This window comes from Hibiscus syriacus, unplaced genomic scaffold, assembly GCF_006381635.1.
Source record: "Hibiscus syriacus cultivar Baekdansim isolate YM2019G1 unplaced genomic scaffold, ASM638163v2 tig00111394_pilon, whole genome shotgun sequence".
NCBI lineage: Eukaryota > Viridiplantae > Streptophyta > Magnoliopsida > Malvales > Malvaceae > Hibiscus > Hibiscus syriacus.
Window position 1 is genome coordinate 307,704 of NW_024063080.1, and position 22,459 is coordinate 330,162.

The 22,459-nt window shown below is 35.3% G+C and overlaps 2 protein-coding genes across 2 annotated transcripts; one reads left to right on the top strand and one right to left on the bottom strand.

The window, feature by feature from the left end:
• Positions 1–3,130: 3,130 nt before the first annotated feature.
• On the bottom strand, positions 3,131–9,025 carry LOC120160974 (ABC transporter E family member 2-like). The gene is made up of 12 exons (XM_039171288.1): positions 8,776–9,025; positions 7,942–8,027; positions 7,762–7,859; positions 7,535–7,652; positions 7,365–7,454; positions 6,400–6,704; positions 6,114–6,309; positions 5,845–6,030; positions 5,470–5,739; positions 3,566–3,811; positions 3,348–3,486; positions 3,131–3,262 (listed from the first exon to the last, which is right to left on the bottom strand). Exons 1-11 carry the CDS (start codon positions 8,876–8,878, stop codon positions 3,367–3,369), a joined length of 1,818 nt encoding a protein of 605 aa, XP_039027219.1. The 5' UTR covers positions 8,879–9,025; the 3' UTR covers positions 3,131–3,262; positions 3,348–3,366.
• Positions 9,026–11,940: 2,915 nt separating this feature from the next.
• LOC120160899 lies at positions 11,941–17,762 on the top strand (the record flags this gene model as incomplete). Its single annotated transcript, XM_039171215.1, has 3 exons — positions 11,941–12,155; positions 12,237–12,313; positions 17,587–17,762. Coding segments are annotated over 3 exons (468 nt in total), but the record flags the coding sequence as incomplete, so codon positions are not given.
• Between the last annotated feature and the right edge of the window lie 4,697 nt (positions 17,763–22,459).

Here is a 22,459-nt window from a genome sequence, read left to right on the forward strand (position 1 = left end):
ATTCCAAGCCCTTACATGAAACTAAACCCTTCACACACCGTACCATTGTCGATCAATTGCCTCCGACCAACGGTGGAGTGCACTGCCACCGCCGTTGGCCTTAGCAGCAATCCACAACCAATCCTCGAATAGCGAACCACCAATATTAACCGTCGTTGTGTCTGAAACACAAGGAGATTATTCGATTCTCTCTGTTGCCGATCTCCGCCACCGTCCATCGGTGACACTGTTCACACCAACTGAAGTGCAATCATCATCCGATCAAATCCTTGTAGAGCACCTTCGATGAACCGTCACCATTCATTGTAGAGAGTGTTCCAAAGCTCGTCGGGAAACCAAAGGTTTTCTTTGTGATTCGACGTGATTTTCATCTGCCTCAGTCGTCGGTTTGCTTCACCACCACTATAGCCAGACTCGCCATCGTTGTGCGATCAAAACCCAACCGACATGCCACCTTATCGTCGCCATTTTCACCGATCGCCGATTTGGGTAAGTTTCGGTCATATTTCAATTGTTTGTTGAAGTTTCTGGTTGATTTTTTAGATTAATTTTAGTTGTAAATGATGTTTGGTTACCTTGTGAGTAATCGGCCGCCATCTCCGACCTCCTCCTCCTCGTCACGCACCGCCGCATATCGACTGTGCGCGTGGGGCTCCTCCCCGGACATGAAACCTCCTAGAACTGGTCTGAGTCAACTTGAACCGACCTGAGTCAACATAAACCAGTCTAAACCGTTGACTTTGACTCGAACCTTTGACTTTGACATGCCCGTTGACTGTTGACATTGACTTTGACCAAACTTGACCGTTGACTTAGACCAAAAAGTCAAAATTTTCGATAAGTCATATTTTATGTTTTTCGACGTTCTAAGTCTGAATCAGAAGTTCTTTTTCCAAATTCTAACCCGAAAGCCTCCGAATTGACCTTTAGAATATGAACATGCATATTTACTTAAGAGATTTAATTAAGTGAAATTAATTTAAGATCGATAACTGACTGAAATTTTTAATTAAGGTACGTGTGATTCTCCCGATCTGTCGCACACGAGAGCCCGTGATTATTCGTATGGTTCTGTAAACCTGTTTAATACACCGTTTAGAATTTTGCTCTGTAGTAATTTTGTTTTGTAATGACCTAGGTTCTCGTACAATTGAAGAACACAGTGAAACTGGTGCTCGATAGATCTACCAGACTGATTCGTTTTGCAAGGTGTGTTCCTTGTGTACTATATATATATATATATGTTTTGAATACATGTTTGAAATATCATGTGCACATGACCGTTTTATCTGATTTGCATTATGGCTAGTTGATCTGATTTGACTTCGTATGATTTATCGGTTTCAAGCTTGATTTTCTGATTTACTGAAGTTTTAAGCATGCTTGTCTGATTCATGTTCTCTGGTTATTGTTTGAACTAAATTGATATATGTATGAGCTATGTTTTCCCTACTACTGTTATCTATTGTTTGAAAACTATTTTCTTCGGGGTACTCTGGGATATGAGATAAAGTCTCTGTAGGTTCAGCTCCGATCAAGCTAGTAATTTCTCATGCAGGTTCAACTCTGATCAAGCTAGTAATTCTTTATGGACCTAAACCGACCCTTGGGTTGGATCCTAGGCCTAGTGGTAAGACCTTATGGACCATAAGGTACTCTTTTAGGGTGGCTCATTTGCTTTGTGCACTGGGTAAATCCTTATAGGCCTAAGGGTGCGTTTGGTTCACGGAATGTAAGATTACCAGTGGGAATAAAAGATTACGAGGGAATAGGATTATTGGGAATGTTGTATTTTGTGTTTGATTGGTTTAGCAGGAATGTAAGATTACCATGTTTGGTTAAAGGAATAAAATATTATTGGAATATATATTTGACCAAGTTGTCCTTATTATATATTGTTTTTTAACAAGATGAATTCTACTATAATATTACTATAAGATATTTATATGTTTTTTTAAAATAATTAAATTCATAAAATTTATATAATTTTTTTTACAAAATTGAAAATATAAAAAGGTTTAATGAAAGGATAAAATTTTATTTTAACCCCTGAACTTTATATAAAATTTTAATTATAGACTTTTTTGTAAATCTAAAATAGTTTAAGGATAAATTTGTAATTTAACCTTCGTAGAATTTTTATTATTTAATGACAGAAGAATGATATTTTTGAAAAAAAAATTAAGGGCATTTAGTCCAAAACGCTGCTAATCCAACAATATCTAAGGAAGGGGGTAATGACATTTCTAATAATATACCCCAAAAAATCCACTGTTAGTAATAAAACATTATCGAAAATGATATTACCGGTCAACCAAACAGGAGAATGTGGATTTCATTCCCCCGGTAATCCCACATTTCCCAAACCAAACAGCCCATAAGAACATACCTCTCAGGTAGGCACCTACGCTTCGACTAGGGTAAGACCTTATGGCCCAAGGTGCTCACTTAGGTTAGCTCCTACGCCCTTAGGTTGGCTCCTACTCCCTTAAGTTGACTCCTACGCCCTTTAGGCCTAAGGTAAGTCTGTATAGATGCAGTTACAACTGAAAGGTTATTCTGCATTTTAACTAGAACTCTACTGTCGTTTTCGTGACTTTGGTAATGAATCTATTTTGAAACTTAATTGTATGTTTTTATTTTACACTGTTGGAACACACTGAACTCCCTAACTCACTTTTTCAAACTTTTCCCCCTTTCAGATACTTTTGAATAGGCACCCTAGACTTGACACTTTGAGGATCGACACATTCGTATAATATATTTTGTTATAATGTTCTTATCTTCCAAATACCTTCGTCTTCAATGATGTGTTCATATTTTGAAATACTTGTTTTACGACTTACACTACTTTTGCTATTGATGTCATAAATACATCGATATTGATTTGTGAAAAATTTTATTTTTACTCAGTCATTCATGGTTTTATATATTAGTCAGATTACATCTTATATTAATAACTATGTTTTAAAGGTGTTTATTCATAATATGGTTTTAAAATATCTAAAAAATGTTTTGGAAATTTATGTTATAATCAGCTAGATCTAGTCGTAGCAATACTCTTCTAACTCACCAAATATCAACCAAAATGGGTAAAACATAAAGGAGAAAAGCACAGCGCAGGGCATTCATTCATAGGGTAAAATTTTCTAAAATAAATAGCACGCCACCTCCTTCAGCTCCATTTTTTGTTGATCAGAACAAGTCCCATCAGAAATACCCAACATGGATGTCTTCGTTTTCATCTTATCATAATCAGCAACTGCAATGAACAAAAGTTCAGCACCCACCACGTCAACATTCTTACAATCCATAACCAAATATAACAGAAAACAATTATTTCTCACATGTCAATAAATGAATGTCTCAGTCATCTAGGTAATAATATGACCCAGCAGACTTTTGCTCTCGATCCTTAGTTGAGTCCAATTTGTTGATCCTGGGTCGGTAATTGGTTGGGTCCCGCCTAAAAGTGATGTCCAAATGCTGTAGAGTGCAGCAATGTCAAACAGTGAGCATCACCAGAAATTTCAAATGAATACCACAAAGGGAATTATAAACTCACAGATAAGAAGAGGTTCATGCCAGTCAACAAGGACTGAGGAGAATTTGCAATACAATCCACTGACGGTTTCCCTTCATACACAATAACTCGGTCTGCAAGATATGTTGCCATTATAAAATCGTGCTCAACCACAAATGCAGTTTTCTTAGCATGGAGGATAAACCTCTTTATGACTTTAGAAGCAACAATACGCTGCTCAGAGTCAAGATAAGCACTAGGTTCATCTATCAGATAAATATCCGCTGGCTGCATGACATAAAAAAGGCATCAATCCCTCAGTCTTGGAATTCTGAAAGCAAATACATGACCTAAAAGACAATTGACATACCAACATTACATGAAACAAAAAAAGGGAAAACTGAATAAAAAATTAAAAATATAACTACGCAACTCCTAATTAGGATTATCCAAAACCAAATAGAACTTGATCTATCTCATATTTAGTTTTAAAAGGCACAAGGCGCAAGGCGAGGCGCGCACCTTTCGTAGGCGAGGCGTAGATTTTATGCTAAAAGGTTTATAAATCAACTCTAGACAATATCTACACCCATTACCCACCCACCAGTTCACTCATGAAGCACTTAAACTCTTTCTGACACTCTACTCCTTCACCATTGCTTGTCCCATCCTCAAGAGTTAAGTGCTATTTCTACCATTAACAAAACACATTGCTTGTCCCACGGGTTAATCTGATAGGAGGTTGATGCAGCCTGATTTTCTTGTTAGGTCAAACCAATACTGTTGACCTGCCTAATCAAGGCTACACCTAGATTCATGTATTATACAGCCTAGATTAATGCCTTAACTCCAGCCATTAATGTGGCTCATATATTCACACTTCAATGCTGGATTCATGCATTATACAACAAATGCAATCTCCTCGCCTGAATCAACGCCATAACTCCTGTCATTAATGTGGCTCGTGTATTCACACGTCATTGCTACTTAATAGATCTATCCGTTTATACTGCTTCAGCTCTCCTTTCTTCTCCTTCCACTACATTGTCTCCTTTTACTTTGTTTCTTTGGCTTTCTTTGCTGTATAAACTTCTAATGATCTTCAGTAACTGGTGTTTCTAACCCTTACCCCTAGGGCGGAAGAAGCGTGCGCCTAGCACCTATGGAGAAAAGCCCCCGAAGCGCGTGCCTGGGAGGGCTTCCCGTTTTGCGCTGCGCCTACCTCTCCAAAGGTGTTTTGCTCCGTGCCCACCTGCGCCTGGTGCCTTAGACGCGCTTTTGGAAACTACGATCTCATAACTTAACTTTGTATACCCACAACTTTGATCCAAAGAAAATAGCATTCAATAGCTCTCAATTCCTAGGATTCGAACAGAGAACCACCACATATTTCATATAATGTTAAAGAAAAAAACTTATCAAATTCCAAATGAAGACAATAATGTGTTTGAGTAATCAGCACACTACATGTTCCACAACTTAGGAAGACCTACAACTTGCATATGAAGATATTTTCCATAATACAGAGCTGAAAAATCTGCATAGACCCTTCAACATACCCAAATAGATGCCCCTGTAGCCTAAAAGAACTATAATGGAACACAAGTTCATACACAAGAAGATACTAGTGCTGCCATGTAAGCCCATAACTAGAAACATGGATACGAAAGGTAACTCTCAGTGTTAAAAGGAGTAATCCCTTAAAACTTAGGTTAGGATGAGGTAAGCCCATAACTAGAAACATGGATATGAAAGGTAACTCTCAGTGTTAAAAGGAGTAATCCCTTAAAACTTAGGTTAGGATGAGGTAAGAACAGTAACCAGCACCTCCACAATTTTAGGTTCAAAACTGATCACATTTCAAACTTGTTCGGAGGTATAGAAAAACTTGGAAAATTATCTCCAATCCATATCCTTATTTCTTTGGCTAATTCAGAAACATTTACCTTTCCAAGGCATAGACATAATGCAACTCTTTGCAGCTCCCCTCCGGAGAGATTCACTACTTCCTGATCCATCAATTGCTCAATGAGAAGTGGCTTCATCACATCTGAAACAAACTGGGGATGCATGTATGAATCACGTATCTTTTGATGCAGCAAGTGCCTGACTGTAGATTGAAATTTGGGACTGATCTTTTGAGGTTTGTATGAAACATTAAACTCAGGTATCTCCACATCCGAACCTTCTACACTATCAGGTTTCAACAAACCAGCCTGCCGGTTTATCGAAAAATATTAATCAACTTATTCAAGCGACAAGATAAACAATGAATTAGAACAGGTAATAATGAATGCACAAAAAATGGAAGAGCAAAATACCAGCATACGAATAAATGTGGTCTTCCCAGTTCCATTCTCACCCAACATTACAATAATCTGAGAATCAGTAAATTCACCCTCCATAACTTTAAGTCTAAAATTACCCTGCGTTTTAGTCATGGTTGGGTATTTGTATCGTGCATAGGTTTCAATTTCTTCAGCACTTTCCTGTGGGGCCTCTGCAACCTAAAATGAAGGGGAAACAGAGGATAAGAAAAGAATTTAAAGATAAATGACAACTACACGGATGACAATAGAAACAGGTGTACCTTGAAGGTCAAAGATTCATCTCGAAACCTTAGATTTTCAGTAGGGACAAATCCAGCCAAAAATATATTTATTCCCTCTCTTACGGAGAAGGGAAGGGTTACAACTCCATATGCCCCCGGTTTCCCGTACAAGCAGCAAATGAAATCCGATAAGTAATCCAGGACACTTAGATCATGCTCGACCACAATCACATAGCTGGAATAAAAAATGTATTAAGTATAGTTACCCCATTTAGAAACATTCAATCTATAAGAGGCACTAGAGACCAAGGACATGAGATTTTACCTATTAGGCCTGAGCAAAGATCGAATGACTTGTGCTGCTTTCAGTCTCTGTCTCACATCCAGGTAACTTGAAGGCTCATCAAACATATATATTTCAGCATTCTGTATGGCAACAACAGCGATAGCAAATCTCTGGAGCTCTCCACCAGATAAATCCCCAACATTACGATCTATGACCTGGTTCAGTTCAAGATCAGCACAGAGTTCGGCCTTCATCTCCCTCTCATCTTTTTGGTCAAGCACCTGTCCAACATTGCCTTGAACAGCCTTTGGAATATGATCAACATACTGTGGCTTGATGATGGCCTATTTAATATAAAAATTATCAGAAAAAATCAAGTAAAAAAAGGGAATTGCAAGGAACTAATTAAAGTTGCTATAATCAGGGTAGCAACAATATAAAATATATAAAGTTGACAAAAGAGTAAAAATTATAATCAATCATTGAATTTTCTTCTGCAAGCTTCATAGTTATGTTGCTTTACATAACTAAAATTATAGGTCCTTCAACTATACAATCTTAACTGCAAAACTAAACTGGTTTAACTTTACATAGCTTTCCCCAAGGATGCTCAAGAGACCAAGGCTGAAACATATAAAGAAATTCAATACCGATGCTGGAAAAATAATAAAATTAGAAGAAACAAAAAAAAAAGTTATGGTTAAACTATTTATGAAAATTTGCATACAGATTATCACACAATTTCTTTTTATGGAAGAAATATTAACAGCAAGGAAAGATAGTCATAGAACTTGATGTTGATTCAATCTTACTCATTGGATCTCACAACATATGTGTCAAGAAAACCTTCAAACAAACAAGCAAGATCAATAAAGAATGCCTTGACATAGTATGTGACTAGATCATCCACAGCTCTCATCATCTCTCCCATCAGAACTTATAAACGAATATAAAAAAGAAAAATGCAAGTTGAACATGCAAAATCAAAAGGTAACGTTAAGAACCTTCAGATTATCTTCCAAGATGCGAGTAAAATAATTCTGCAACTCAGATCCTCGAAAGTAGGTCAAAATTTCCTGCCAATCTGGAGGGTTCTGGAAATAGATTATCCAAACAGGTAAATAAAAAACACAGTGAAAGAATCAATTAAAGAAACAAAACCTCAGAGCATTACATTGAAACGACCCAGGTTTGGCTTTAGCTTCCCAGCCAAAACTTTAAGAGCAGTTGATTTTCCAATGCCATTTGTTCCAACCAGCCCGAGAACTTGCCCAGGCCTTGGAACTGGTAACCTAAAATTGCATTTCAAAATCATCTCAAAATGGAGGGGTAGGGAGAAAGAAACAAAAAAATGAACAGAAAAGTTACAAAGATTTTGAAGAACAGCGTGAATAAACCAACCTGTGTAATTTGAAAGTATTGGGGCCATATCGATGGGTTGTATCTTTATCCAAATCTCTTGGTAAGTTAATGATTTGAATTGCTTCAAATGGGCATTTCTGCATCAGAAGATAATTGGTTCACACTCATCCAAAAACGGAGAAACCAACATCAATATGACATCAAAGTAAAATAACGGACCTTGACACAGATTCCACAACCAATGCACAACTCCTCAGAGATGAAAGCAATCTTTGAGGCAGGGGAAACCTCAATGCAAAGTTTCCCTGTAGACAGAGAATCAAAAGTGAGAAGGAAAATTTCAAGCAAGAGAGAATGGACAAACGACCCAAGTAACATGCTAACAGCCTACTCGAATAACAAGTGTGCAACTAGATAGATATATTACAAACATTAACAAAATCCAAAATGCTTCCAAATAAAAGCTTATATTAGTGCTAGCTGAGCCAGCAAGTAAAGGTGGAATATATATACACACACTCTTTGTAAGAAACATTATCGTTATAAGAATTTCATATACCCACTTCATGACAAGGAGCCCTGAGAACTTTGAGATTCTATCAAGATTTATTCTGGTTTAAGTCATTTCTGAAACGAAAGATTCTGATTGTAGTTATTTGGATGTACCGAATTGTAATAGTAATGGTAACTTCTCAAAAAAAATTCCATAACGATATATATAGTTTCTTCCTCTAACTGTTACCTTATACTACTTTCCCATTCTTCTATAATATCATTCCCCCTATACTATATTGCTTTATATTTCTTTCAGGTTACCGACTGATGGTAAATCCGCTTGCAACACAAGCACTGTAAGTTTCCTTGTTCCCTTCACGGGTTCTCCACTAATTAACGTCATCCAGTAAAAATTAATGAAACAATTCACTTAAGGAAATTCAATTAAGATGCAATTAGATTGCCCCCAATTTTCAATCTAAGAAAACAGGAAAAGCCGTTCCATAACAAAATTTAAAAAGAAAAATTCAGCAACGGAGAGAGTAAAGTTCAGATTACCAGTTTTAACAACAGGACAGCTCTTTTTGCACTCTTGGCGGCACTTCTTGGGCTTGCAGCGGTCGGAGCTGACAATTGCAATACGTGTCAAGCGATCAGCCATCTCTCCGTTTGATTAACAAAAGGGAAATCAAAAGATTGTGTAGGTTTAGGGGTTTTAAGGTCGAGTGGCGTTTTAAAGCTTTTGTTGATGGAAATTGAAAGAGAAAAAAAAAGGGGTGGGGGGGCGTTGGCGTGTGCTTGGATCGGGAGAGAGGAGATGAGCGTAGAGCAAACCCAAATCACGTTGACGAACCTTTTAGGGTTCTCTTCTGTTTATATTTATGATAAATTATACTGTTCATCACTAAATGATATTCTCTATTTATTTTGGTTACTACAGTTTACAAATATTTAATTTAATCACTGTATTTTTAAATTACTTTTATTTTATTCATTTCATCATTTAAATTATAAAATTTGGGTTAGGATCCATTTACACCTAGGGTAAAACTTTTAGTTTTACACCTTTTTAGGATAATTGGATGAAGGGAAATCAAAGACTGAGATTAACTCCTTGTTTTTTTCATACAACCTTTGATTTTCTTTCATCTAATGATCCTAAAAAAGTGTAAAACTAAAAAGTGTTACACTATGTAATTGGATCTTGCCCCATAAAATTTACGATATTTTTATTATGACATATCATTTTTATTAATATTTAATGTCAAATAAAATTTAAAATAAAAAATTTAAAATTAAAATTATTAAACTCTAGTCTTAATCCAAAAGCTTTAATCTTAAGCCCTAAGATCCAAACCCCAACCAGCCACTCAAAATTTTATTGACCACACTAAACCCTCAGCAATCACCCCCACATCGTTTCAACCTAAAACCCTCGTAGTCTTCACCGACCTTGCTCGCATTATTCCAATCATGAAACCTTCACAGACCACCCTAAATCTTAAATCATAAATCTTCGTTAACCACAAATCCTTTACTAAAATCCCCAAATTGAAAGAGAGAGAGAAAATATGTGAGACGTGTGCTTAGATCAGTGGAGAGATAAGACGAGCACATCTAAATTATGTTGACGAACTTTTTAGGGTTCTCTTCTCTTTATAATTAGGGTAAATTATATGGTTAATCACTCAACTATCTTTTCATTCTTATTTCGATTACTAAAGTTTATAAATTTTTAATTTAATTATTAAACTTTCAAATTGCTCCTATTTTAGTCATTTCATCGTTTAAATTATAAAAGTTGTGATGCCATAGATTATTTTATTATGACATGGTATTTTTATTAATATTTAATATCAAGTAATATTTAAAATAATAAAATAAATTAAATTAAAATCATTAGACTTGTATCTCATTCAAAAAACCTTAACTCTACTCCTATTGATAACCCCAAATTATCTTAGCCATAAACCCTCATCAATCACCTTAAACCCTCACCAATCTAACCCACATTATCCTAGTCCTGAAACCCTCACAGACCACCCCAAACCTTAAATCTCAAACCCTCGTCAACTTTATTATTACATACCCTAAAATATTTAGCAAAAAACTTTAACCTTGAAAGTTTTTGGGTTATAATACATCCAGGTCTCCAATCATAGATCTCAATGGTCAAAGCACAACACGTCCAGCGGAGAGTAACATATTTCAACCGAATAACGATTGGACGATGAAAAGACATAAATCAATGATATTTTGTTAGAGTATGCCTAAAAACATAATTATAAATGACATTTATTTTTACCTTGTTTATTAATATAAGGCATTAGCATTATTATTTAAGTTATTATTTTGTGCATATAAATAAACTGAACTATAAACATCTAGCAATATAAGATTGCTGCCTAAGTTACTAGAAGTATTGATTCGACATAATCTTTATGTGATTAACTTTTGATGCATCAAATCTTATTTTCTTCATATCTAGATTGGACACAAGTCATGGAATAATCACATTTGTATAGCTCATCTAATATTTCCTGATATCAAGAGTAGACTATAGTAAACGAATAAATATAATCTCATGTCAACTTATTTGACTGTGACCATGTATTTCTAGTTTCATTCAATCAAGTTACATAAGATGTTGTTTCTATCATGTAGGAGGGACAAATCATATATTAATCAACCGTGTCTTACTACATGGATTGCGATATATCCAACAACAGTCTTTATGGTACAACTAGCTACGATGGATGTTTGGTTGTATCAAAATGTACGATTCACGATATTGAAATAATGATGATCTCAAATCCGAGGATCATATACATAGTTATTAGTACGAGTGTTGTGACTATTACATAATAATTTAAAAAATATACTCGTATATGTAGTTATCAGTCCAATATATTATTCTCTAATACATATACATTTATTGATTTTGACATTCCTATGTGAATGACAATATTTTGTCTTCAATCAATTACATAGTAGTCTTAATGTATTAATATTGTCTATTTAAGAATAATCATACTATTCTTATGATTTTATTATAAAACAGTTTATTCGTATGCACAATAAATAAACTGAAATAATAATGGTAATATCTTATATTAATAAATGAGATAAAAATAAGTATGTTATTACAATTATATCATGATTGATATATGGTCTTTAATAAAATAATTGAAAGTTTAAATTAATTCAAAATTCTCATATTAGAAATGTTCAATCGAGGCGTTTCAAGATTCATTAAAAGTGTAACTAAACATTTATCGATTATCATATGACATCTTAATTTAGAAATTTTCAAATTTGATCTGAAAATTCATTGTAAGTCGATACAGCTTTAACTTTTTATCACGTACAGTGTGCTTGCCTTTCAGAATTATAATAAACCTAGGGATAAGAATAAAGTTGGTACGATTGCCTTGTTAAATGCAAATGGCAGTGCAAGCTAAAGCTATGTGTTTTTGGCTTATAGAGATAAAGTGTGGTTAGATTCTCAGTTAATACTATTAGAATATAATTTGTGTATATATATAGTATATATATGGGAGGAAATGCTTTAAATGTAGGAAAGGAAGATATTTCCCCGCCGCTTGGAGCTAATTTATACCTTGCCAATCTTGAGAAGCCTGAAACAGAGAATCACCTTCATTAAACCTCCCTAGTGCACCACATAAACCAAAAGTCGAAAAAACCTCCGCATGTTGACATTGATTGGTGAGCCTATCCCAACCCGATGGAGCCGAAATTAAAGTTTCAACGAGCCGGGAACGAGCAACGAATCCATTGGTGTGGTGTGCCGCCATCATCTGCACCGTCTTGACCGTAGCGGTCATTATTGCAGGCATTGTCACCTTCATAGGATACTTAGTTATACATCCCAGGGTGCCTTACGTTAGCGTCATAGATGCTCACTTAAACTGTATGTAGCTCGATTATGCGGGTGTTCTGGAAATTCAAGTAACGATATTGATTCGAGCTCAGAACGGGAACAAGATGGCGCATGCTAGCTTCTCGGATTCAAGTTACAGCCTAGGTTTGAACGGGGAAGTGGTGGCACAGCTGGTAGCACCACCCTTTGAAGTAAGTAAGAACAGTTCAGTTAATTTTAATTATGTAGTGCAATCATCACCTATACCTTTAGGGCCAGAACAAGCAGAGGATGTGGACGTTGTTGTGGAATTCGGGTTAATTTCCACCAATAATAACAAATTCACCTTGAAAATTATTATTTAGGTGACTAGTGTGAAAACGATTGTACTAAATATCACACCAAGGTAGATTCCCAGGAAAGAGGAGGGGTCACAATGGTCCCTCTTAAAACCCACTTTCCTTAGACAGAACTACCAAGACAAGTAATTTTAATAGGACAATAATTAACAACAACTATACCCGACAATAGCTATTAAATATACATAAAGAGAACACCAAAATTTAATGAGGTTAGGCCAAGATTATGCTTACCTCCTCGAACACTACTAAAATAATATTTCACTAGTAGAGGAAATATTACAAAGAGAGAAAGAGTACATATAGCCTTTAATAGTGAAGAAGGCTTATATTTGTGGGATGTTAAACTAAGGAGGATGAGGGCTCTATTTATAACAAAAGAATTTCCCCTCCTCCTTATACAAAACCAATGTGGGATATTTGCCAAAAACCAACAAATCTCCACCTTGGCAAATTCCACACACGTCTCTCAAAAAATCCAATCTTCAGTAGTGTCTGCAAATTCATCTTTTAATTTGTAACAATATTGACCAAGTCTAAATAATGTTTTAACTTGACCGTAGTTACCACTTTTGTCAACATATCAGCAGGATTCTGAGTGGTCTGAATCTTCTGGATTATGACTCCACCTTCTTCTAGAATTTCTCGTACAAAGTGGTATCGAACATCGATGTGCTTCGTCCTTTCATGGTAAACTTGGTTCTTTGCTAAATGAATAGCACTCTGACTATCACAGTGCACTTTGATGTGCTTTTGTTCCATTCCCAATTCACCAAACAACCCTTGAAGCCAAATTGACTCCTTCACAGCCTCTGTAACTGCCATATACTCTGCATCTGTAGTAGACAAAGCCACTGTTGATTGTAAGGTGGACTTCCAACTGACTGGTGCTTTTGCAAATGTAAACACATAACCAGTAGTTGATCGACGCTTGTCCAAATCACCTGCATAGTCTGAATCACAATACCCAACTACACACTGACCATCTTGTTTGTCCTGCTGAAAGACCAAACCAACATCTACGGTGTTCAGAATATACCGCAGAATCCATTTCACAACTTCCCAATGCTCCTTTCCAGGATCATGCATATACCTGCTCACAACCCTAACTGCCTGTGAAATATCTGGTCTCGTACACACCATTGTATACATTAAGCTACCAACAGTACTTGCATACGGAACCTTTGACATGTATTCCCGTTCTGCATCATCCTTAGGTGACATGGATGCACCGAGCTTGAAATGAGGAGCAAGAGGTGTACTAACTGGTTTTGACTTCTCATTCATGCCAAAACGTTTTAATATCTTCCTCAAATATTCTTTCTGAGACAAACAAAGCCTCCCCAATTTCTTATCCCTTGATATCTCCATGCCTAGAATCTTCTTTGCTTCACCAAGATCCTTCATCTCAAACTCCCTGTTCAATTGAGTCTTTAGTTTCGCAATTTCTGTCTGACTCCTGGAAGCTATCAATATATCATCAACATAAAGAAGAAGATATATATAGGATCCGTCTTGTAGCTTGCGTAAATATACACAATGATCATATTTGTTTCTTGTGTACTTCTGCCCTATCATAAACTTGTCAAATCGCTTGTACCACTGCCTTGGAGATTGCTTCAATCCGTATAGCGATTTTTCTAATTTGCACACCATCTCTTCTTTTTCAGCAACTTTGAATCCATCTAGCTGAGTCATGTAGATTTCCTCATCCAAGTCTCCATGTAAAAATGCAGTTTTTACATCCATCTGAACTAGTTTCAAATCCAACTGTGCTACCAAAGCCAACAAAATTCTGATGGAGGAATGTTTTACAACTGGAGAAAATACTTCATTATAATCAACTCCCTCCGTTTGAGCGTAGCCTTTAGCCACCAATCTTGCTTTGTAGCGGATGCTATTCTTGTCAGGAAATCCATCTTTCTTTGCATATACCCACTTGCACCCAATTGCCTTCTTTCCCTTCGGAAGACTAGCTAGTTTCCACGTCTGATTCTTTTGAAGGGATTGCATTTCTTCATTCATGGCGATCCTCCACTTTTTATGTTCTGAACTTTGGACTGCTTCATTAAAAGTGGCAGGAACGTCATCAATTGCAATTGGTGATGCAAAAGAGACCATATCAGCATAATGAGCAGGTTGTCTAATGGTTCTCTTTCCCTTTCTGAGTGCAAATGATTCATGTTGCTGTGGAGGTTCTTGGGTCTGAACCTCTTCTTCATTTGACTCTTCTTCTACCATAGGAGAGTCAACACCAGTTTCTTTACTAACTGGGTCAATTATGCTTCCTTCAAACTCTACCTATTTGGGAGTTCCATCTGTCTACTCCAATTTTTCTGAAGTCACCTTTCTCAACATGGTAGATTCATCAAAGGTAACATCCCTGCTGAAGATTATTTTCTTTGTTTCTGGATACCAAAGACGATAGCCTTTCACACCAGAGGTGATCCCCATAAAGATCACCTTCTTTGCTCTTGGATCCAGCTTTGACTCCTTAACATGGTAGTATGCAGTGGAACCAAACACATGTAAGGAATCATAATCTGTAGCGGGTTCTCCAAACCATTTCTCTAATGGTGTTTTACCACCAATAGCAGTCGATGGTAAGCGGTTGACAAGGTGACAAGCATAGACCAAAGCCTCAGCCCAAAATTCTTTGCCTAACCCAGCATTAGACAACATACACCGAACCTTCTCCACTAATGTTCGATTCATACGCTCTGCCACCCCATTCTATTGTGGTGTAGATCTGACAGTGAAATGCCCGACAATACCTTCTTCTTCACAGACTTTTAGAAATGGATCATTTTTGTACTCTCCACCATTGTCTGTACGGAGACGTTTGATTTTTCTGCCTGTTTGAGTCTCCACCATCTTTTTCCATTTAAGGAAAAATCCTAGCACCTCATCCTTTGTCTTCATTGTATACACCAAAACTCTCCGGGAAAAATCATCAACAAATGTGACATAATAGTGTGTTCCTCCCAATGAAGTTGTCTTGGAAGGTCCCCATACATCTGAATGAACATAATCTAAAATACCTTTAGTATTATGGATTGTTGTTCCAAATTTCACCCTCGTCTTCTTCCCTTTGATGCAATGCTCACAAAAAGCTAATTTGCAAGCCCGAGCACCCTTCAATAATCCTTGATCTATCAACAATTTCAATGATTTTCACCAACATGCCTCAAGCGCATATGCCATAACCTGGTTGCTTCTGACTCCTGTTCATCAGTAGAAGCTGCCACTGTTGCTGTCCCAACAATTGTACTACCCAGAAAGTAATACAGATTGTTTCTTTTTTGGATTCCTTTCATTATCACCAGTGCACCAGAGATAATCCTTATAATCCCATCTTTTTCCCTCACTTCTAAACCTTTTGACTCTAAGTTTCCTACAGAGATGAGATTTCTCATTAAATCGGGTACATAATGGACACCTGTTAAGGTTCTGATTGATCCATCCTGATTCCTCAAGCGAATTGAATCAATCCCAAATGTGTAAAGAGGGGAATTATTTGTTGTGTATACAATTCCACCTTTTAGTTCTTTAATATCAAAGAACCATTCTCTATTGGGGGTCATATGGTGGCTACAAGCTGAATCTAACAGCCATGAACTGGAACAGCTGGTTGATGGTGTAGCAGCGAATGCGAAATCTGAATCTGCATCATCATACTCGACCACATTTGATTCTGAGACAGCCTTTCCCCTTTCAGGTTTGTCTTTGTTCTTTAGCCTGGGACATTCTTTCTTCCAGTGCCTTTTTTTCTCGACAAAAGGCACATTCATCTTTGCTCAATCTGGACTTTGACTTCGATCTCCCTCTCCTTCCTTTATTCTGACTCTTCGAACGGCCTCCAACAACAAGAGCTTCTACTTCGACACTTGTGTTTTCTTGTTTGTCTGTCTTTCTCAATTCATAACTATACAAGGCAGCAGTTACTTCACTGAGAGACACATCAACTTTCCCATGAAGTAGAGTAGTTTCAAGATACTCAAACTCATCAGGAAGTGATCCCATCAACATCAGAGCCAGATCTTCGTCTTCAAAAGTCACTTCCATATTCATCAGATCGGTTACCAGCTGATTAAAGCTAGTAATGTGATCATTCATAGTGGTATCTGGTACATAGTTGAAGCGGAATAATCTCTTTTTCATGTAGAGCTTGTTCTGACTGCTTTTCTTCAAAAATTTCTCCTCTAGTGCCTTCCACAATTTACTTGCAGAAGTTTCCTTAGAAAATGCATACTTCTGCTCTTAGAAAGACACGATCGAATAGTACTACATGCCAATCTATTGATCCTCTTTCATTATTTCCCTCAACATCATCTGGTTTCTCTCATTCAATAGTAATGTCTAGACCCTGCTGAAATAGGGCATCTAGAACCTCATTTTGCCACATGCCGAAATGACTGGTGCCATAAAAAATCTCAACTGCAAATTTAATATTTGTCACAGCTATTGACGACGATGTGGATGTTTTTGTTGCGTCTTCCATTTCTGCTACAAATTCTATTTAATAGCTGTCAATGCGGAATGTCAATTATCCCAAGGAAATTTTTTCTGATGTGGAAGATCAGCCTAAGCCGCAACCACAGAGCATACTAAAATAAACCAAGAGCTCTGATACCAATTGTTGTGGAATTCGGGTTAATTTCCACCAATAATAACAAATTCACCTTGAAAACTATTATCTATATGACTAGTGTGAAAACGATTGTACTAAAAATCACACCAAGGTAGATTCCCAGGAAAGAGGAAGGGTCACAATAGTCCCTCTTAAAATCCATTTTCCTTAGACAGAACTACCAAGACAAGTCATTTTAATAGGACAATAATTAACAACAACTATACCCGACAATAGCTATTAAATAAACCTAAAGAGAACACCAAAATTTAATGAGGTTAGGCCAAAATTATGCATACCTCCTCGAACACTATTAAATAATATTTCACTAGTAGAGGAAATATTACAAAGAGAGAAAGAGTACAAATAACCTTTAATAGTGAAGAAGGCTTATATTTGTGGGATGCTAAACTAAGGAGGATGAGGGCTCTATTTATAACAAAGAATTTCCCCTCCTCCTTATACAAAACCAATGTGGGATATTTGCCAAAAACCAACAGACGTGGGGTTGAAGAAAGATTTGATAATATTGGACTTCAAAGGCGGTAGCAGAGTGAGATGGAGGATAAGCAATTTGGGTTCAGTTAGGTTCTTGTGTCGTCTCGATTGTCAGTTGCATTTCTATCCTTTGAATGGAACTTATATTCCTTCACGCTGTACTTCCAAGACCAAATGATGTCTTTTTCTTTCTTTATATATACTAATCATTATGTCTTTGAAAGCTGTCAACACACATTTTCGTCCTACTAGGATTCAAACTCCTAAAAATATGATAGAATTTTGTTAGGATTCAAACTCCTAAAAATATGATAGAGTTCTACTATTATTTAAACTCCTAAAGATAGGATCCACAAGCATTATAAATAGTCATTGTAACTCACTATTGTAACACATTCGGAAGAGATATACGAAATACCAAGCAAAAAATTACAAGCAACTCGTAGCCATTTTTCGAAGCATTTATATTTTGAAAGGTAAAGTTCATACTTTCGCATGTTATTTTTCCTCACCCTTGCTGTGTTTTGATTCGAAAGAAAATCGAGAGAAGTGTTTTTGGCCAATGAACGAGGGCGTTTTCGAGATCTATTTTTGTAGATATAGCCCCCGAGGCTTGTGTGTTTTTGAAAAACTATTCTGATTTTTATAAATGGGTCGTGTGGATCTGTGTATTTTGCCTCTACAGTGGGTTAATGCCCATTTCGCTCCCCCTGATTTTAAATACACGCAGATTATTTTTTCTTCAATTGGCTTTTAATTTCGACCCCTAATTCATTTTTTGTTTTAATTTAACCATTATTATTTATATGTATATATATATATATATATATATATTTTATTTATTTATTATAGTTCTTTTTTTTCATTTTTTTGCGTTAGATTATATTATTTTCCTATTATATATATATATATATATATTTTATTATCTATTTTTTATACTATATTTTCCTAACGTTATATATATATATATTCTTACTTTATTTTATTTTATATTACTATGATTATTATTATTTTAGTTAATATTATATGTATATTTATTTTTCATTTATTTATTTTTTTTATTACTATTTAGTATTTTATTATATTATACATATATTTTTATATATATATTTTTTATTATTTTATTTATACTATTTATTTATTAACATTATATTTTTAGTTTCTTTGCTCTTATTATTATTTTTCTTTTTAAAAAAACATTTTACCTTTTTTATTCTTTTTGTATATATATTTTTATCATCATTTATTTTATTTTATTCAATTTCATTTTTTTTCATCCAATTATTTTATGTTTATTATTATTGGTTTCATTTATTTCCTTGGTTTACTCTTTGTTTTGTTACTTTCTTTTATTATTATTATTTTCTTTTAAAATCTTATTTTTAAGGGTATTTCCGTAAACTCGTTAAGGGTAAGTAATTCGGATCAAATTTACCTTTTAATTTAACTTTCAATTTTCTTAATCAAAGACAACTGGAAATTACGTAGTACCGAAATGACGGTTTAATGGTAAGAAAGGTTATTTTTGAGACTAAAAAAGACAGTGGTGTGATCTTATTGACTCAAAGAAAGGTATGAGTGTATCAAAAAGATAAAGGCAATGTTCAAGAATTTCAAAAGGAGTTAATGTCAAAAATTCATCTTTTGGTAATGACCACGAGTTGTTTTGGGCAAAGAATCAAGGTATTTTATTCTGGGGTTTGAGATAGGGTAAGAAAGGTCTAATCTTTCCATATGTCAAAAATCTATAATTCTTGAAGAATTAAAAAAATCACTAATTCATTTAATATTCGAAGAACTAAAGATTAAAATTTGTTCAATTGCTCCACCTTAGAAAGCAACATAAATTCAATCATTTAAAAGATTAAACAAACATGAAAGATCAAATACGTGTTCAAACAAAACAATCCTCTAAGTGCAAATGGTATATGCCAACTTCCCAAATTCAGAGCCAATTTCAACTTCAGAGCGAAGGATATTGGACTCAAGACAACGCAAGTTCAACTTCATGACGAATGGACCACTGGTTGTCAATAAACAACTTCCCAATTTCAGAGCCAATTTCAACTTCACAGCGAAGGATATTGAACTCCAGACAACGCAAGTTCAACTTCACGACGAAGGGACCGCTGGTTGTCAACAAATAACTTCTCAATTTCAGAGCCAATTTCAACTTCACAACGAAGGATATATGACTCCAGACAACACAAGCTCAACTTCACGACGAAGGGACCGCTGGTTGTCAACAAACAACTTCCCAATTTCAGAGCCAATTTCAACTTCACAGCGAAGGATATTGAACTCGAGATAACGCAAGTTCAACTTCACGACGAAGGGACCGCTGGTTGTCAACAAACAATTTCCCAATTTCGGAGCCAATTTCAACTTCACGTCGAAAGATATTGGACTCCAGACAACGCAAGTTCAACTTCACGACGAAGGGACCGCTGGTTGTAAACAAACAATTTCCCAATTTCGGAGCCAATTTCAACTTCACAACGAAGGATATTGGACTCCATACAACGCAAGTTCAACTTCACGACGAAGGGACCGTTGGTTATCAACAAACAACTTCTCAATTTCACAGCCAATTTCAACTTCACAACGAATGATACTGGACTCCAGACAACGCAAGTTCAACTTCACGACGAAGGGACCGCTGGTTGTCAACAAACAATTTCCCAATTTCAGAGCCAATTTCAACTTCACAGTGAAGGATATTGGACTCGAGACAACGCAAGTTCAACTTCACGACGAAGGGACCGCTGGTTGTCAACAAACAATTTCTCAATTTTGGAGCCAATTTCAACTTCACAAACAAAGGATATTGGACTCGAGACAACACAAGTTCAACTTCACAACGAAGGGACGACTGGTTGTCAACAAACAATTTCCTGATTCCAGAGCTAATTTCAACTTCATGACGGAGGATATTGGACTCGGAACACTGCTACTTACTTGGATTTCAACTTCACGACGAAGGATATCCAATTTCAGGCTCAACTTCACGACGAATGGGCCACCTACGGTTTCAACTTCACGACGAAGGGAATCGTGCACACAAGCATCATCCATCTTTATATTGGATTTCAACTTCACGACGAGGGATATCCAACTCATAGAAGAATTATCTGTCAACAAAGACCTTCGAGTTCGACTACGCTCAGCTCCTAGGCACATCATTTACAGCATAACTCAAGGCTAGAAGGGTTATCTGCCATCAAAATTGTCGAGTTTGATTCCATTCAGATCGATGGCACATCAATCGCACTAATTTCCAGTTGCAGTCGAGGTTTTTAAGTCGAGAAGAGGACCTGGGTTAGCCGTGCCTGAGTGACAAGCAACCATTTTCAAACAGCATAGCTTAAGTCAAGAAAAAGCTATCTGTCAATGAAGATTTTTTAGTTCGATTCCGATCCAAGGTCTTTAAACCGAGAAGAAGACCGAAGGTCAACGGGAAGCCACGTGCTGATTCAAATTCTGAACTACAGCTTCAATTTCATATCATTTCAAGATGAACTCGACTTCACGATAGAGGAGTCATCCGTAACTCAATTCGACAGGGAGTTATTGAAACATCAGAGTCAATTTTCAACTCCACTGAATGAAAAGTGTGTCTTTTAATCTTTGTCCTATCCCCGTTACACGATTATGGGCAAAGAGGGGCAGCTGTCAACACACATTTTCGTCATACTAGGATTCAAACTCCTAAAAATAGGATAGAATTTTGCTAGGATTCAAACTCCTAAAAATATGATAGAGTTCTACTATTATTTAAACTCCTAAAGATAGGATCCACAAGCATTATAAATAGTCATTGTAACTCACTATTGTAACACATTCGGAAGAGATATACGAAATACCAAGCAAAAAATTACAAGCAACTCGTAGCCATTTTTCGAAGCATTTATATTTTGAAAGGTAAAGTTCATACTTTCGCATGTTATTTTTCCTTACCCTTGATGTGTTTTTGATTCGAAAGAAAACTGAGAGAAATGTTTTTGGCCAATGAACGGGGGCGTTTTCGAGATCTATTTTTGTAGATCTAGCCTCCGATGCTTGTGTTTTTTTGAAAAACTATTCAGATTTTTATAAACGGGTCGTTTGGATCCGTGTGTTTTGCCTCTACAGTGGGTTAATGCCCATTTCGGTCCCCCTGATTTTAAATACACGCAGATTCGTTTTTTCTTCAATTGGCTTTTAATTTCGACCCCTAATTCATTTTTTATTTTAATTTAACCCTTATTATTTATATGTATATATATATATTTATTTAATTATATTTTATTTATTTATTATAGTTCTCTTTTTTTCATTTTTTTGTGTTATATTATATTATTTTCCTATTATATATATGTATAAATATTATATTATTATTATTTATATATGTTTACTTATTTGCTGTTTTTTACTATATTTTCCTAATGTTATATATATATATATTCTTACTTTATTTTATTTTATATTACTATGATTACTATTTTTTTAGTTAATATTATATGTATATTTATTTTTCATTTATTTATTATTACTATTACTATTTAGTATTTTATTATATTATACATATATTTTTATATATTTTTATATATATTTTTTTATTATTTTATTTATACTATTTATTTATTTTCATTATATTTTTAGTTTCTTTGCTCTTATTATTATTTTTCTTTTTTTAAAAAACACTTTACCTTTTTTATTCTTTTTGTATATATATTTTTATCTTCATTTATTTTATTTTATTCAATTTCATTTTTTTCATCCAATTATTTTATGTTTATTATTATTGGTTTCATTTATTTTCTTGGTTTACTCTTTAGTTTTGTTACTTTCTTTTATTATTATTATTTTCTTTTAAAATCTTATTTTTTTAAGGGT